Raw genomic sequence first — 16,682 nt, 5'->3', positions numbered from 1 at the left:
TTACTCTCAATGTCTGATTTATGTTCGTTGTACAGTGGTCATTGCTGTAGTCAGGATCTTTGTGCATTCTCGTGGCATATTGTTTAGTACATCTTCATACAGTTATCTAGGTATGTGTTAGGTGAGAATTTGTTGGAAATTATAATATTTATTACTATAATCCATCATTTGTAGTATCAGAAAAACAGATAAAGGGATGTCCTTATTCCCATGTTTCAATCATGTTCATTACTGCAGATGGATAATTGGTGGAGAAAGGCTGAACTTGACGGACCTAGGTAATTTTTCAACCTTTGTAACTATGAATGAGAGATCTAAACCATAAGAGCACCAGTATTAATTCATTGACTGTGCAATGTAGAGCCCTGGGACAGCTGCATAGACCTAGGATTAAATAATAAAATTCTCTGTGCACGATACCATCAACAGAGGAAACATAAGAGCTTAGTACATAGTGTTTATACGTCCTACGCTCCCGCTAGTGGAAACAGTTTATCATTTTGTTCTGCCCATGCACTGGATTATAAAATTAATGGATCGGAAAAAAATAATTCTGATTACTATAAAGACATAACATATAAATCATCAAATAATTTGTAATTTAAAATGTCATAGTTGTTAAAAAGCAATGAACAGCTTAAAAAGGTGGATAATTACTGTAAGCTTGTAGGCAGACACACCTGCTAGGATTTCATACAATCTCTTGTAAACTATTCCAAGGTTTAAGCATTCATTGATTTGAATGTGCTGTTACTTTTCAGTTATATTTTTCTAAACATTGCAATATGGACTAATATGAGCATAAAAAAACATAATACAGAGTGTATCAAGTAAAAAGTATGTTCATAGAAAAAAAACATTTCCTACTACTGTAGATCTCGAATTTTGTAGAAGTGATATGATTATAAGATTTTCATATTTATCTTATTTTGTCTTCTTTTCAGATCAACAGCAATACTCATGGTCTCCTTCCCAGCACTTCAATGAAGAAAAATATTCTCCCGCCCTTAGGAATATGAAAGGATTATCTGGTAGTAGGAATCAATCACAGTTATGTTCTGGTCATACTTGTGGCTTAGCATCTCCTGAGGATTGTGAACATGTGCATGATCATGGGCACCATGGGCAAGAAACTAGGCAATCATATCTACTTAGTCCTACAGAAAGCTGTCAAATGGACCACCACCGTTGCTCCCCACGGAGTTCCATTCATTCTGAATGCATGATGATGCCTGTGATGATGAGTGATCACATGTCTAGTAGCACTTTTCCGAGAATGCACTATAGTTCCCATTTTGAAACCCGTGATGACTGTACTGTCTCACATACTAGTAGTAGTAAAATTAACAGAATTCCTGCAAACTTACTGGATCAATTTGAAAAACAACTTCCGCTGCACCGAGATGGATTTCACACATTACAATATCAGAAGACATCCACCTCTACAGAACAGAGAACAGAAAGCCCAGGAAGAATACGTCACCTTGTTCATTCTGTACAAAAACTTTTCACAAAATCCCACTCCCTAGAAGGATCATCAAAAGGCAATGTAAATGGAACAAAAGGAGACAGTCGTGGAGATGATCACCACCATGGCCACTATTCAAAGCATAGCAAAAGGAGTAAAAGTAAGGAAAGGAAACCAGACAGCAAGCATAAGACTGGGATGACAGGGTGGTGGAGTTCGGATGATAATTTGGACAGTGATAGCACTTACAGAACCCCTAGTGTAATGAATAGACATCATGTAGACCATATATCTCATTGTTATCCTGAATCTCTGCAGGGACACTTTGGAGATCTTTCCCTTAAGACTTCTAAAAGTAACAACGACATGAAATGTTCAGCATGTGAAGGGCTTGCAATGACCCCAGAAGGAAAATATATGAAAAGAAGTTCCTGGTCGACACTTACCGTTAGCCAAGCAAAAGAAGCCTATCGAAAATCATCCCTTAATTTGGATAAACCTCTAGTCCATCAGGAAATAAAATCTTCCTTGAGACCATGCCATTACCTTCAGGTAAGTTATATAAAGTTAGTTCTAACCATGATTGAAAGTTAATGTGGTTGCAATTTCATATGGTTATAATGTTACAACATCATAGCCAAGTTTTAAACTAAACTGTGATGGAGTTCAATGGACCAGATTTACTAAGAAGTGCACTCCTCATAGTATCCAGTGCTTTGAAAAAATATACATGCCCCTTTAACTTTTCCATGTTTTTTCATGTGACACCCACAAACGTAAATCAATTTTATTTGGATTTTATGTGATATTCCAACAAGTACAAGGATTTGTGAAGTGTAAAGGAAATGATACATGGTTTTCTAAATATTTAAACTGTATAAATCTGAAAATTGTGACATGCATTTGTAGTCAACTCTCCTGAGACAATACTTTGTAGGATCATACCTTTTGCTGCAATTTCTTCTGCAAGTCTTTTAGGGTACCATCTTTGCACATCTAGAGGCTGAAATTTTTGCTCATTCTTCTTTGAAAATTAGCTCTAGTTGAGTGAAATTGGATGAAGAGCATCTGCGAACAGCAATTTTCAAGTCTTGCCACAAATTCTCAATGGGATTTTGGTCTGGATTTTGAAAGGACCATTCAAACAGATCTAATCAATGAACTGTAGCACTGTCAGTATGTTAGGGTTATTGTCCTGCTGGAAGGTGAACCTACGTTCGGAGGGCACGTCAAAACGACGTAAGGGAACGCATCCACATACAACGCATGTCCCTGCGTACACAATGTTAAATATAGATATGCATGCGCAAGTAGGTGGATCTTAAGGGAAGAAGTACGTAGCCCTACGCTGTGGACACAAACGCTAGTGTGTAACCGGCCTTAGATTGGTAAAATAAGCTATTGACCTTCTACAACCATATAGCATTCAGTGGACTTTGGTGATTAACCCCTAGTGAGATTGGCTCTTTAAAACCTGCTAGATATTTGCACATTCTCTGAATTTATTGCTAAGTTAGCCATTCCTAGATTATAGTGAATTCCTTCATATGCATAAGTCAGCTCTAGTAATTGATGCTTTGTCCAGAAATACATCATCATTAAGAAAAGTAGTAGTAAGTCACACTGTTTTTCTATACACGTTATGGCAATATGACCTATTAAGGGAAAATATATTAACTCGAGATGAGACAATGAACTAGAAATAGAGCAGCCATGACTAAGAGATATTTGGCCTAATATTATTTATCATTTAATTGTGAATTGCTATGTGTAAAGAGTATTTTATTTATAAGTTACACCTGTGAATTGCTATGTGTAAAGAGTATTTTATTTATAAGTTACACCTGTGAATTCAGATGTAGCTAATATTACCTTTATCTGTTATTAATGCCTTAATGACCAGAGGTATTTTTGGTTTTGCATTTTCATTTTTTTGCTCCCCTTCTTCCCAGAGCTATAACTTTTTTATTTTTCCATCAATATGGCCATATGAGGGCTTGTTTCCAAGCGCAGTGAAATTGCAAAAAAAGTGCAATCCCACACTTGTTTTTTTTATCAGGTTCACTAAATGCTAAAACTGACCTGTCATTATGATTCTCCAGGTCATTATGAGTTCATAGACACCAAACATGTATAGGTTCTTCTTTATTTAAGTGGTGAAAAAAATTCCAAAGTTTATTAAAAAAAAATAATGCACCAGTTTCCGATACCTGTAGCGTTTCCATTTTTCGTGATCTCGAGTTGGGTGAGGGCTTATTTTTTGCGTTTTTGATCGCCCATTATTGCATTTTAATGCAATGTTGTGGCGACCAAAAAAAAGTGTAATTCTGACGTTTTTACTTTTTTTCTCGTTACACCTTTTAGCGATTGGGTTAATTCTTTTATTATATTGATAGATTGTGTAATTCTGAACGTGACGATACCAAATATGTGTATGTTTTTTATTGTTTTGTTTTGAAAGGGGCAAAAGAGGGGTGATTTGTACTTTTATATTTTTTATCATTTTTAATATATTTTTTAGAACTTTTTTTACTTTTTGCATGCTTCAATTGTCATTATGGGAGACTAGAAGCTGCACTTGTCCAATCGGCTCTGCTACATACAGGCAATGATCAGCAATCTAGCTATGACAACCATAGAGGTCTGTTGGAGACCTCTAGTTGTCATGCCAACCCATCGGTGACCCGCAATCATGCGTCAGGGTCACCAATGGGCAGGATTTCTTGCACGATTGCCAGAAGCGCATGTTAACTGCCGCTGTCAGAGTTTGACAGCGGCATTTAATGGGTTAATAGCTGCGGATGGATGGCGATTCCACCTGCGGCTGTTCCGGGCACATGTCAGCTGTTCAAAACAGTTGACATGTGTTGGGAAAGATGTGGGCTCACCACCGGAGCCCACATCAAAGGGGGAAGTTCGACATCGCTGTAAACTCACCCGATGTCGGAAGGGGGTTAAGTGAATATAAATTAGTTTTGAACCTTTTATATGGCAGTAATGTTATAGTACTACCATAGTTGTTTAACCTCTTACTGTCGGGGGTTCCTCAAGGATCAGTTCTAGGCCCCCTCTTCTTCTCCTTGTACAGTGGGCACGGAAAGCATTCAGACCCCTTTAAATTTTTCACTCTTTGTTTCATTGCAGTCATTTGGTAAGTTTTATTTTTTCTCATTAATGTACACTCTGCACCCCATCTGGACTGAAAAAAACAGAAATGTAGAAATTTTTGCAAATGTATTAAAAAAGTAAAACTGAAATATCACATGGTCATAAGTATTCAGACCCTTTGCTCAGACACCCACATTTAAGTTACATGCTGTCCATTTCCTTATGAGCCTCCTTGAAATAGTTCTACTCCTTCTTTGGAGTCCAACTGTGTTTAATTAAACTGATAGGGCTTGATTTGTAAAGGCACACACCTGTCTATATAAGACCTCATAGCTCACAGTGCATGTCAGACCAAATGAGAATCGTGAGGTCAAAGGAACTGTCCAAGGAGCTTAGAGACAGAATTGTGGCAAGGCACAGATCTGGCCAAGGTTATAAAGAATTTCTGCTGTACTCAGGTTCCTAAGAGCACAGTGGCCTCTATAATCCTTAAATGGAGGAAGTTTGGGACCACCAGAAGTCTTCCTAGACCTGGCCGTCCAGCCAAACTGAGCAATCGTAGGAGAAGAGCCTTGGTGAGAGAGGTAAAGAAGAACCCCAAGATCACTGTGGCTGAGCTCCACAGATGCAGTAGGGAGATGAGAGAAAGTTCCACAAAGTCAACTATCACTGCAGCCCTCCACCAGTCGGGCCTTTATGGTAGAGTGGCCTGACGGAAGCCTCTCCTCAGTGTCAGACATATGAAAGCCCGCATAGAGTTTGCTAAAAAAACACATGAAGGACTCCAAGAATATGAGAAATAATATTCTCTGGTCTGATGAGATGAAGATGGAACTTTTTGGTGATAATTCTAAGCGGTACGTGTGGAGAAAACCAGGCACTGCTCATCACCTGCCCAATACAATACCTATGCCCGATATTGTCATTTCCGTGTGTGGTTCTACCATTACTCAACAGAAACATGCCCGCTGTCTTGGGGTCATACTTGATTCTGATCTGTCATTTACTCCCTACCTCTGATCACTGGCTTGTTCATGTCAAGTACACCTCAAAAACCTTTCTAGAATTCGACCTTTTCTCACTTTCGACACTGCAAAAAATTTTACTGTTGCTCTAATTCATTCTCGCCTGGACTATTGCAACTCACTACTAATCGGTCTCCCTCTAACTATACCCTCCCCTCTCCAATCCATACTAAATGCTGCAGCCAGGATCATATTCCTCACAAACTATTACACCAATGCCTCTACTCTGTGCCAGTCATTGCACTGGTTACCCATCCGCTATAGAGTCCAATATAAACTTATCACTCTCACCCACAAAGCGCTCCATACTTAAGCTCCACTCTACATCTCCTCCATCGTCTTAGTCTACCTCCCTACCCGTGCTGTCCATTCTCCTAATGACCTAAGATTAACATCCTCACTAATCCGAACCTCTCACTCCCATCTCCTAGACTTCTTAGGTGCTGGACCAATTCTTTGGAATGCACTTCCCAGGAAATGTGATAATCCCTAATACCCACAGTTTTAAGTTTGCCCTAAAAATGCATTTCTTCAAACTGGCCTATCGCCTCAACATACTTATCTAACTATCCCCATTTTGCCAATGCAAAATTTTCTTCAAAACCAGAACCCTCGTATTATCTGTTCTCACACCTTTCATGCACTTAATAGTGCTCTGTGTCTGTTCTTTTACACATACTGGTTGGTTACCGGTTCATGCAACATTACACCATCACCCTATTTATTACATTGATGTTAGGACCGCACAATGAAAGCAATTGTTACCATCCACCTCTCGTGTCTCCCTTATTTCCTCCATAGATTGTAAGCTTTTGAGCAGGGCCCTCATTCCTCTTGGTATCTGTTTTGATCTATGTGTTTATTGTTATGCTGCAATGTCTATTGTCTGTACAAGTCCCCTCTAAAATGTAAAGTGCAGTGGAATACGTTGGTGCTATAGAAATAAAATTATTATTATTTTATGGGATGAGTATCCTAATTCATAGTTATTGGCTAAGTTTTGGGTACCACTTGTCAAAATAAATGTTCTTGGATGACTAACTATAAATAAATTACAACTATGCTCCATAAAACGAGAGTTGTTTAGGCCGAATTCATACATCTGTGAAACAAAGTCTATGCTCCGGCCCAACTGGCCAGTCTCCTGACTTGCGCTGCCTCATACAGTTGGGAAAATAAGTATTTGACACACTGCCGATTTTGCAAGTTTTCTCACCTATAAAGAATGGAGAGGTCTGCAAGTTTTATCGGAGGGCCACTTCAACTGAAAGGGGCAGAATCTTAAAAAAAAAATCCAAAAAATCACATTGTATGATTTCTACATAATTAGTTTGCATTTTATTACATGAAATAAGTATTTGATCACCTAACAACCAGCAAGAATTTTGGCTTTCACAGACCTGTATTTCATTAAGAAGCCCTCCTTCTATGCACTCATTACCTGCATTAATTGCACCTGTTTGAAATTCTTATCTGTATAAAAGACACCTGTCCACACTCAATCAATTACACACCAACCTCTCCACCATGGCTAAGATCAAAAAGAGATGTTTAAGGACACCAGGGCCAAAACTGTAGATCTGCACAAGGCTGAGATGTACTACAGGACAATAGGCAAGCAGCTTGAAGCTTGATGAAAAGGCAACAACTGTTGGCAAAATTATTAGAAAATGGAAGCAAAACAAGATGACCGTCAATCTTCATCGGTATGGGGCTCCATGAAAGGTCTCGCCTCATGGGGAAAGGATGATTCTGAGAGCGCTCAGGAATTAGCCAAGAATTAAATGAGTGGACAATGACCTGAAGAGAACTGAGACCACAGTCTCAAATATTGCCGTTAGTAACACACTATGACATCATTGATTAAAATCCTGCAGAGCACGCAAGATCCCCTTGCTTAGGCCAGTATATGTCTAGGCCAAAGACATACTGATAGGGAATATAGATTGTGAGCCCCACCCGGGACAGTGATGAAAATGTGTGCAAACTGTAAAGCGCTGCGGAATATGTTAGCGCTATATAAAAATAAAGATTTATTTTATTTTTATTTAGGCCCGTTTGAAGTTCACCAATAACCATCTTGATAATTCAGAGGAGGCATGGGAGAAAGTCATGTGGTCAGATGAGACCAAAATATTACTTTTTGGTATTAACTCCACCTGCCGTTTTTGGAAGAAGAAGAAGAAGGATGAGCACAACACCAAGAACACTGTCCTAACCGTAAAGCATGGGGGGAAACATCATACTTTGTGGGTGCTTTTCTGCAAAGAGGACAGGAAGCCTGCACCGTATTGAACGAGGATGAATGGGGTCATGTATTGCAAGACTTAGACCAACAATCTCCTTCCCTCAGTGAAAGCATTGAAGATGGGTGGTGGCTGGGTCTTCCATCATGACAATGACTCAAAACACACAGCCAGGGCAACTAAGGAGTGGCTTTGTAAGGAGCATTTCAAGGTCCCAGAGTGGCCTAGCCAGTCTCCAGACCTGAACCCAATAGAAAATTTTTGGAGGGAGCTGAAACTCAATGTTGCCCAGCGACATCCCCAAAACATCTGCAGAAGATCTGTATGGAGGAGTGGGCCAAAATCCCTGCTGCATGTGGGCAAACTTGTTCAAGAACTACAGGAAACGTCTGACCTCTGTAATTTGCAAACAATGGATTCTGTACCAAATATTACGTTCTGTTTTTCTGTTGTATAAAATACGTATGTCATACAATAAAATACAAATTAATTATGTAAAATCATACAAATTGATTTTCTGGATTTTTTAAAAGATTTTGTCTCTCACAGTTGAAGTGTACCTATGATAAAAATTACAGTTCTCTCCATTTTTATAGGTGGGGAAGCTTGAAAAATCAGCAGTGTTTGAAATGCTTTTTTCCCTACTGTATATGCCTATCAAGCTAATATCTCAGATCAGTAGCTCTGCCAGCTGGGCCATGAATTGTAATCAAAGCACAATCCGTGTTTTCATGGACATGTGATATCAGGCATAAGGGTGTGTGCACACGCTGCGGATTCTGCTGTGGATCCACAGCGGATTTGACCGCTGCGGATCCGCAGCAGGAACTGCTGCGGTGTACAGTACCATTATTCCCTATGGGAAATGGAAACCACTGTGCAGACGCTGCAGAATTTTCCGCGCAGATTATCTGCGGTTTCTAAACCGCAGAAATAATTGACATGTCAATTCTTTCTGCGGATTCCGCAGGGGTTTCCTATCTCCTCCACTGTGCAGATGGTGAAACCGCAGGGCCAAACCGCAGGATAATCCGCAGATAAACAGCAGGTCTTTTGACCTGCGGATTTATCTGCGGATTTTGCAAAATCCGCGTGGATGAATCCGCGGCAGATTCTGCAGCGTGTGCACGTACCCTTAAGGTGACACAGATGTAATAGATACCAACACCAGGCCACAATACTAATGCACTGCAGGATGCAGCAGACCCCATGATAAAAGCATAGGCAGCACAGATGCAAAATGATGATAAAACAATTATGCAAAACAATTATACCAAAACAACTTACATTGATTAGGTTGGGTGAACCCCCACGAGATTGGTAAGTGTACAAGTGGTTGTTATTTTGTTAATCATTATCTTGTACCTGTGCTGCCTATATCTTTTATATTGGGGGACTGCTTCTTCCTGCTGTATTGTGACCAGGTATGGGTAAATATGACTCCCATTTTTCTTTTCTGTTTTTCGGATTTAGTGTTCTGTTCAGTGAATTTCTAAAGGTGACATAAAAAAAATTTGGAATTGAGAGTCCTCAGTGCTTGATACCTTTTTGAGAGTCCTCAGTGCTTGATACCTTTTTGAGAGTCCTCAGTGCTTGATACCTTTTTGAGAGTCCTCAGTGTTTGATACCTTTTAATGGCTAACTGAAAAGATGGCAACAAATTGCAAGCTTTCGAGACTACTCAGGTCTATTCATCAGGTATATAGACTAATGAGGTATAAATATATATTTATATATATATATCTTAGGGCATATAGACTAATACAAAATCTGAATAATCACATATTTAGACACAACACAGCACAGAACTGTCATTATGGGAGAGTGATAAATGATTGTGTCCATAAATATTGAAATATTGGAACCGTTCGTAGATAAGGAGTGAAAGTTTTATTGTCCTCTGATTGAGGTCTGGTTCTGTGTTGTGATGCCCCCCACAAAGTCTGGGTAGCAAATTCCTTAATTCATGTAAAAAGACATAAATCCATGCGAAACATTAATTCCTTCAACATTCATTCCTTCACTAAGTGTGTCAAAGGTTGTCATAAGTTTATACTCCCAGACTCTCCTGTCTCGCTGAGATTTGAAGTTACCTTTCAATACAAGTAATTTCAGGTCTGGGAGTATAAACTTATGACAACCTTTGACACATTTAATGAAGGAATGAATATGTCACATGGATTTATGTCTTTTTACATCAATTAAGGAATTTGCTTCCCAGACCTTGTGGGGGCATCAGAACACAGAACCAGACCCCAATCAGAGGACAACAAAACCTTCACTCCTTATCTATGGACTGTTCCAATATTTATGGACACAACTGTTTATCACTCTCCTATAATGACAGTTCTGTGCTGTATTGTGTATAAATATGTGATTCATCAGATTTTGTATTAGTCTATATGCCTAATGAAGAGACCTGAGTAGTCTTGAAAGCTTCCAGTGTATTACCATCTTTTCTGTTAGCCATTAAAAGGTATCAACCACTGAGGACTCTCAATTCAAAATATTTTTCTATCTACTGGCTAACACGGTACAAAGATATATATCTTTCCTGTATGATAAAGGTGACATAGCACTAAACCAACACTGACGTGTCCTCTGTCATGATCCAAGGTGGATCTGACAAGTAAATGGACAAAGTGAACTTTTTTTTTTTCCTTTGGCTTGGTGCCAAAGTGGGTTGATTGCCCCCGGTGGCCATTAGAATTATTACACGTGGTGTCGTTCATTCTAAGTTGCCCCGGTGGTGGTGAGCAGCAGTGCACTTTAGTTTCTTTGGTTTAATGTGCACGTAATTATAAATCAGGTGTGAGGCTCTATAAAAGAGATTAAAGTGTGTTCAATCACTGTTGGTGATATTGTGAGTTAGTTATTCAAGGAAGCCTGGGTGAAAGAAGGAGCTGAATGAGAGTCCTGGGCAGCCCAGCCAGAGGGGTTGAGTCAGCTATGGAGTCTGCATGGAGGGCTGGCATGGCGTGGTGGAGTCGCAGTTTATGGTGTCAGCAGGAGGTGCTTGCATGGCTTGGTGGAGTGGCGACGATGGTGAGAGTTGCACTCAGCATGCTGACTTGGTTGCTGAAAACTGGACTCAAGCATGCTGGACTTTTTGGCAGAAGCTGGACTCATCTTTGGGACTCTGTTTACTGGGCAGCTGCAACTGGTGGTGGACTCTGCTCCAAGGCTGCACTATGGTGATGGATCCGAGTGGAGGAGAAGATGCTCACAGGTGGTGGGCTCTGTTGCTAGGAGCGTACGCAACAGAGCAAAGCTAAGTGGTGTTCCCCCTGTATTGTCATTTTCCCTTGTGTGTGTTTAGGGCAGTGGTGGGATTAGTTTCCGCACCGACCAATTCCCTAGTGAGGGTTTAGGGTCAGGGCGAGTCAGGGTTTTAAGGTTCCTGTACGTCGCCCGGTGTGGAACCGGCATAGGGAACATTAGGTGTGCAGGGACACTGGCTCAGGGGAGTGCAGGATGTCTCCACATCCCTATTCCCTATCGCAGGGCCCACCATTGTTAATGTTACCCAGGTTCCCCTTTATTATTTAAATTTGCCTTACTGGAGGCGGAGTTTCCAGACTATTGTATAAATACGTGTAATACCTAAATTCGCCCAACTGGAGGCGGTGTATCCAGGGTCACATGTGTCATATGGGTTCGCCTTGCGGTACTCGCTGCGTCCAGACACACGTGACCGTGACATCCTCATTCTCAGGACTGTTGGGCATCCCATCTGTGTGAACCCCAGTCATTAAAAAGTGATTACGTATCCTACTATTCCAGAGTTTATAAACTAAACTTCTGATTCCATTTTTTCCACATTACGACTTCAACTTCAACTCTTTCATGGATCACTAATTATTAATAATTAGTGATAACAATTATTTATATATTATTGTATAGTCCTACAATGGCAATATTTTTCACAAGGCACAGTATCTGCACAACCATTTTAATATACAGTGAAAGCTCAACAAAAAATGTTTCTTTGTTGTACCTTTGTGTTTTTTCATCTCCTTGCCCCTCTGTATACAGCGTCACAGAGCTGAATATGTGGTCCTATTCTTATCTGCTAGAACTACTTTTCCCAGCAGCACACTGTTTCTCTGCAGTGCTGCAGAACTTAATGTGGGCAATTTTATTTATATCAGTGAGGTGACCATTGGCAGTTTTGAATGTGGTGACTGTGACTAACAATTTGAATAATATTCATTACTATTTATAAACTCCACATTTAATTGGTGGTTTATGTGGATCTTTAGAGCAAGATCATGCTCCAAACTGTATGCATAGCAAAGCCTAGCATAGCATAACTTAGTGGTGCTACAAAGTGGCTGTCTGGTCAATGAGGATAAGATAACATGGCCTGGGGGATGGGATATTTTATTAAACCACGTCATAGATGCATCTTTTTTCTTGAGTTGGGGTTATTAGGTGCAAATGCACAAATGCAGCTGGTATCAGTGGGACATTCAGCATAGCATAGCTGAGCTGTGGAACAAACCGGATGTCAGATATTTTATGACACTTGATCATTAGGGACATCTGACCATGTATGACCGACAGCATTGAAACTACTACAGAACGGATCTAGTGGCAGAAAAGGGTAAAGAGAGCTCTATCGGGTCATCATTATAGGCTTGATAACTGCAAATCGCTTCTGATTCAAAAATAGGTAGTATTGGCACACATAATCAATTCTGAACAGCCAATCACAGCGTTTGTCAGTGTTTCAGGCAATAAGATTACCTGAAACACTGATGTCCAGCCTATGATCGGTACTGTAAGAGCCCTGATCATAGGCTGGAGCCTAGCAATGACAGGATCATCAGGGTCAGCTCTGATTGATGCAATTAACAATGTGATTGAACGCACCAATCATAGCGCACAGACACGGTGTGACTTGGCACTGACTTCCCTGTACTTCCTCATTCTAGCTGTGGATTTGTACAGGGTGGTCACTGTTGCTCTGTGCACTGTGAGGGCCTTGTGATGCCACAACAGCCTGTAACATTACAATTCTTCCTGCTGCTGCCTATGCTCTTGCTCCTGCTGCTGCTGCTGAAGAAAGAAAAGTTCCTGTTCCCTCCTTGCTCTTTGCCTAATCTTTCCAAATCCACCCCAGTACCCCTCTCCCACCTTTCTCCCTTTTTTCATCCTCTCCAACCCTCCCCACCCCCTCTTCTGCCACTCAGCGCTGATCAGTACTTGATTGCTCAATTTTTGGCATTTTTTTCTTTTTCATGCTTCCTGCAGCCTCCGAGAGTTGTTCAGTGATGCAAATCACTGATCAACACATGTGCTCGCTGTTTTCAAGGACTTTTTTTTGTCTATGTCTATTCCCTCCCTTTGTACCATCTCCGTGCGTGCATGCTGCAGCCGCTGAGCATTGAATAGTGATTCAAATCACTGGTCCGCACTTGTGCTCGCTGTTTTCCACAACTTTTTTTTCACTAACTATTTTTTTCCCTTTGCACCACTCCATGTGTGCGTCATACAGCTACCGAGCCGCTAATCAGACGTACTCCACTGAATAGCACCCATGCTCATTTTTGGCTATGACTTTTATTTTCCTGTCTTATTTTATAACCCATCCACCACATCCATGCGTGCATCCTACAGCTATCAAGTGCTGGTCGGTGACGAACATCACTGACAGGCCTCCGGTTGTTTTTGCTTTGGTAAAAAAGAATTGAGTAAAAAATCATTTAGATTAGTTGATAGAATTAGGTTAGGGACAGTAAAAATATACTGTAGTAATCGTCGTCTACTACAGTATTTTTTACTGAATTGAGTTAGTGTCAGACAGTAAAGTGTGAAAAAAAGGAATTTAGATTAGTTGATAGGACTAGATTAGGGACAGTAAAATATATTGTAATAATCGTTGATAGGACTATATTAGGAACAGTAAAATATATTGTAGTAATCGTTATCTACTACAGCATTTTTTACTGAATTGAGTTAGAGTCCGCGCAGAAAAAAAACATTTTTGTGTCCTACAGCTGTCGAGCATTGATCACTGAGGCACATCAGTGATCAACCTCCAGTTGTTGGGTTTTTTTTGTGAAAAGAGAATAAAAATAAATTTAGATTAGGGACAGTAAAATATTCTGTAGTAATTGTCATCTACTACAGTATTTTTTACTGAATTGAGTTGGAGTCAGCGTGTAAAAAGGAATCATTCGTGCGTCCGTCCTATAGCTGTCGAGCGCTGATCAGTGACACACATCAGTGATCAACCTCCGGTTGTTACTTTTTTGTTTGTTTTTGTGAAAAGAAAATAAAAAAAATTAGATTAGGGACAGTAAAATATATTAAGACAAAAATCCACTGATGCATATCAAATATCTTTCAATTGCCATATATCAGATTTATAGACTGGCAAATAGTTACTATGGACACGCCAAGAACAATAAATCCTACACAGCAACCATGGAGTTAAAGTCCAAAACAGGTATATAAAAATCAATTTACTTTTATTATTAGCAGATTATAAAAAAACATCAAATAACGCAGACAAAAACACAAGGTACATAGAAAACTCATGTGTAAAAGGACCCATATACTGTAGTAACAGAAAGGGCTATCTAGCAGACCAACTAATCATTGCACCTTTAAGAAGTTACTAAACGGCCTATCAGAAAGTGCTTAGTGTAAATAAAGTGCACTGATTATAACAAGGGATCTCCCAAACACATGGCAGGCATGAGATCTAAATATACTCATGATTCTAACCTCTATAGTCAGTAGAAATCCTAGGGGAGTTATCCATTGAAGGAGTGCCAGACTCACCCTTATAGCATCTGTCAGTATATGTCCACTTGCAGCCCCGACGCGTGTTTCGCGTGGGCTTCATCGCGAGGAAGCCCACTACTGGAACAACACGTCCATCTTGAACTATCCTCCCACCTCTCTTCTTGCTCCCTCCTTGACCACTTGCCATCCAGCTTCTGGCCACACCACTCCACTGAAACTGCCCTAACTAAGGTCATCAATGACCTACTAGCCGCCAAGGCCAAGCGACACTACTCTGTCCTACTCCTCCTGGACCTGTCCTCTGCCTTTGACACAGTGGACCATTCCCTATTACTACAGACCCTCTCATCTCTTGGTATCACAGACTTGGCCCTATCTTGGATTGCGTCATACCTAGCATACCGGACATTCTGCGTCTCCCATTCGCACACCACCTCCTCACCGCGCCCCCTATCCGTCGGAGTCCCGCAAGGTTCAGTCCTAGGGCCCCTGCTCTTCTCCGTTTACACCTTTGGCCTCGGACAACTCATAGAATCTCATGGCTTTCAGTATCATCTCTATGCTGATGACACACAGATCTACGTCTCTGGACCAGATATCACCTCCCTACTAAACAGAATCCCTCAATGTCTGTCTGCTATTTCATCCTTCTTCTCCGCTAGATTTCTAAAACTTAATATGGACAAAACAGAATTAATCATCTTTCGCCCATCTCACGCGACCTCCCCAACGGACGTATCCATTAAAGTAAATGGCTGCCCACTCTCCAGTCCCACAAGCTCACTGCCTCGGGGTTATCCTTGACACTGATCTCTCTTTCAAACCACATATCCAAGCCCTTTCCACTTCCTGCTGACTTCAACTCAAAAATATTTCACGAATCCGTACATTCCTCAACCAAGAATATGCAAAAACCCTAGTCCATGCCCTCATCATCTCCCGCCTTGACTACTGCAACCTCCTGCTCTGTGGCCTCCCCTCTAACACTCTCGCACCCCTCCAATCTATTCTTAACTATGCTGCCCGACTAATCCACCTGTCCCGCCGCTATTCCCCGGCCTCTCCCCTCTGTCAATCCCTGCACTGGCTCCCCATTACCCAAAGACTCCAGTTCAAAACCCTAACCATGACATTCAAAGCCATCCACAACCTGAGTCCTCCGTACATCTGTGACTTAGTCTCCCGGAACTTACCTGCACGAAACCTCCGATCCTCACAAAATCTCCTTCTGTACTCCCCTCTTATCTCCTCTTCCCACAATCGCATACAAGATTTCTCCCGCACATCCCCTCTACTCTGGAACTCTCTACCACAACATATCAGACTCTCGCCTACCATGGAAACCTTCAAAAAGAACTTGAAGACCTACCTCTTCCGTCAAGCCTACAACTTGCAGTAACCACTGATCCACCAAACCGCTGCACAACCAGCTCTACCCTCGCCTACTGTATTCTCACCCATCCCGTTGTAGAATGTGAGCCCTCGCGGGCAGGGTCCTCTCCCATCCTGTACCAGTCGTGACTTGTATTGTTTAAGATTACTGTACTTGTATGCATTATGTATACCCCTCCTCATATGTAAAGCGCCATGGAATAAATGGCACTATAATAATAAATAATAATAATAACAATCTCCTGTCAGTGCGAGATCAGAGGAGAAGTGGCGTTACTATGAGTCAGATCGCAGGGCAGCAATTTTGTCACAAAAAAAGTAAAGAAAAAAAAGCAGGTACGCAGGTTAGGGTTAGGGCTAGGGCTAGGGCTAGGGTTAGGGCTAGGGTTATGGTTAGGGCTAGGGTTAAGGCTAGGGTTAGGGCCAGGGTTAGGGTTAGGACTAGGGTTAGGGCTAGGGTTAGGGCTAGGGCTGGGATTAGGGTTATGGGTGTGTTGGTGTTAGGTTTGTGGTTAGGGTTATGGTTAGGGTTGGGATTAGAGTTAGGGGTAGAGTTGAGCGAAACGGGTCGAAAAATTTCAAAAGTCGCCGACTTTTGGCAAAGTCGGGTTTCATGAAACGAAACCCGACCCTAGGATGAGGTCGGCCACGAGGTCGGCGACTTACGCGCCAAAGTCGCGTTTCAAA

The 16,682-nt window shown here is 41.1% G+C and overlaps 1 protein-coding gene across 3 annotated transcripts in view; it reads left to right on the top strand.

The window, feature by feature from the left end:
* Positions 1-16,682, top strand: part of DLGAP2 (DLG associated protein 2) — an 824,782-nt gene that overhangs the window by 535,019 nt on the left and 273,081 nt on the right. For all 3 annotated transcript variants that reach the window (XM_073589202.1, XM_073589200.1, XM_073589201.1), the window contains one exon: positions 945-2,020. In XM_073589202.1, coding sequence (XP_073445303.1) covers positions 945-2,020 — 1,076 coding nt within the window. The remainder of the gene's footprint in view (positions 1-944; positions 2,021-16,682) is intronic.

This window comes from Dendrobates tinctorius, unplaced genomic scaffold (assembly GCF_039654945.1).
Source record: "Dendrobates tinctorius isolate UK_male_01 unplaced genomic scaffold, ASM3965494v1 ptg000107l, whole genome shotgun sequence".
Lineage (NCBI taxonomy): Eukaryota > Metazoa > Chordata > Amphibia > Anura > Dendrobatidae > Dendrobates > Dendrobates tinctorius.
The sequence above is the reverse complement of the archived record's forward strand: the minus strand, read 5'-3'. Positions and strand labels throughout refer to the sequence as shown.